Raw genomic sequence first — 1942 nt, 5'->3', positions numbered from 1 at the left:
AGAACAGGCAGTATGGCTGCAGGCGTCAGCATGATGTCACTGTGCAGCGCATGCCTGACACCCCACCAAGGGCACAGTAAGGTTCTACAGGAACACAAGATACAAAAAGCCTTTAAACACGTCTTAAGCTGATCTTGCTTTCCAGGAAAACTGTGTTTCCTTCCAGCTTCAGAGTAGGCACCTGCCTCCCACTGCTCCCTCCCATTAGCTCCTGTTGATCTCGTATGTGATCTCACAATGCACATTGCTCCACTACCTCCCAGTTACAGCTGTGGTCAGCCACTTCTGTTCCTGAGCTCCAAACCAGCACCTAAAAACTTCAGGGAAGTCTGAGCATAGATGATAACTTCAAATTGCTCAGCACAATCCAAGAGTGCATTTTTGTTTGGCCCCTTGGGTGAACATCTGAAGGTGCTTTTGCTGCTGAGCAAACAATAATCACCATCTTTGTGACTGCAAAGGGGCAATCAACCCAATTAGCGAGTGATTGACTTATGCATCTAATGTGCCTTTGAGGCAATCAGTTACCACCATGCATTATGTATAATATTGACGACTTAATCCAGGGATATTGTCATCCAAATAAAAGCAGATTTTTTTATTTTAATGTATTTGGTTGATGGGGTCAGGTTATGAGTAGGAGATAGCCTGACAGCTGCCTACAGACAAACAGCTTAGCCTCACCTTCTCACAAAACCAGCCAGAACTGACGCCACAATTATCATGCCCAATGGTGACTCTGCTGAGAGGGCTGAGGAGAGCAGCAATCTCCACGTTAAAGAGATCTGTCCTGGCACGCTCAAATTCACCTCCTTCCAAGAAAATCTTCCCACTGTTCTTCAAGCCTTTGGAGCCATGAAGGATTACGTGGATCTTGGAGTTTGTGCCAGCTCCTCTGATATCTCCTGTCACTACAGCAACGTTGTACACAATACCTGAAGGAATCAGGAATTTGGTTAGGAATAAAAGAAGGGAGGAGAAAAGGCTGGGAGTGATAATTTTGATTGGATTTACATTAGGCTTTAATGGTTTCCCACTGGTCTATTTGGTTTTCAACTTACACACAATGAAATGCGTCATTTGGTTTTTCCCCACGTACCTCTGAGAAATGCATGCTACCTTCAAGTTGTCCAAGAGAAACTTGTTTGTGGTGACAAACTGCCTGTCACGTGGCCCAGTGTAAAAAAGTATGGGGTTTTTACCACCGTGTGATGATGATTAGTAGAAGAAAGGGGAAAAAAATTCAATTGGCAGCTACGTCGCTTGATTTTGAGAGGTACCAAGCACCAAATATGTCTGAGGATGCTGAAAGGATGGAGAAATGTTGTTTTAAACAGTGGGGGCAAGTTCTGTAGCATCATAAAACTCTAGAAACTTGGGGTCAGCAACCTGAAGGCAGCAGGACTTTCACTGCCACTGTGAGAGCCTAAAGATCTCAACAAAACAAAGCTTGGGAGAGGCGTTAGACCAGCTGGAAGAAAGAAAAATATTTCTGAAAAGAAGTCTATAGAGATAAAAGTTTGGTTGGCTTTTTCTAGCTCTAACTGCTGTCCTAAGAAATATAACACTTCTTCCTACAAGCCTTGCTTCTCAAAAGGCTCATTGGCAGGCGTATCTTGGACCCGTGTCATGGCATCAAATAATGAGACACCTCTGTAATCATAATGGTGGTTTAAGGAGCACGTGTAAATCAGTTAGTGCCCAGGCTAAGTTCTCCCTTTACTAAAATCACCCAGAAATTTCGATAGGGACTTTGAACAAAGTAGAAACATCGGAACTCACTCTGTTCTAAACAACCTTCTTTTTGATGATCACATTAAAAATTGCATTCTAGCGAGTTTTCTGCACTTCAAAATCAGAAGAGTGGAAAAACTGCACAGTTATGAATGGTAAAAAAATAAGCAAAATTCTTAGTGAATGAGTTGGGTTTTTTTCAGATTTC

The 1942-nt window shown here is 42.7% G+C and overlaps 1 protein-coding gene across 1 annotated transcript in view; it reads right to left on the bottom strand.

Moving 5' to 3' along the window:
* LOXHD1 (lipoxygenase homology domains 1) overlaps positions 1-1942 on the bottom strand; it is a gene marked incomplete at its 3' end in the record, with an annotated part of 79699 nt that overhangs the window by 47520 nt on the left and 30237 nt on the right. The window contains exon 7 of the mRNA XM_010137990.1: positions 685-935. Within this exon, the coding sequence (XP_010136292.1) occupies positions 685-935 (251 nt within the window). The remainder of the gene's footprint in view (positions 1-684; positions 936-1942) is intronic.

The sequence above is a fragment of the Buceros rhinoceros genome, unplaced genomic scaffold, assembly GCF_000710305.1.
Source record: "Buceros rhinoceros silvestris isolate BGI_N320 unplaced genomic scaffold, ASM71030v1 scaffold9986, whole genome shotgun sequence".
In the NCBI taxonomy this organism is placed as follows: domain Eukaryota; kingdom Metazoa; phylum Chordata; class Aves; order Bucerotiformes; family Bucerotidae; genus Buceros; species Buceros rhinoceros.
Note: the sequence above shows the minus strand (reverse complement) of the source record. Positions and strands in the feature narration are given on the sequence as shown.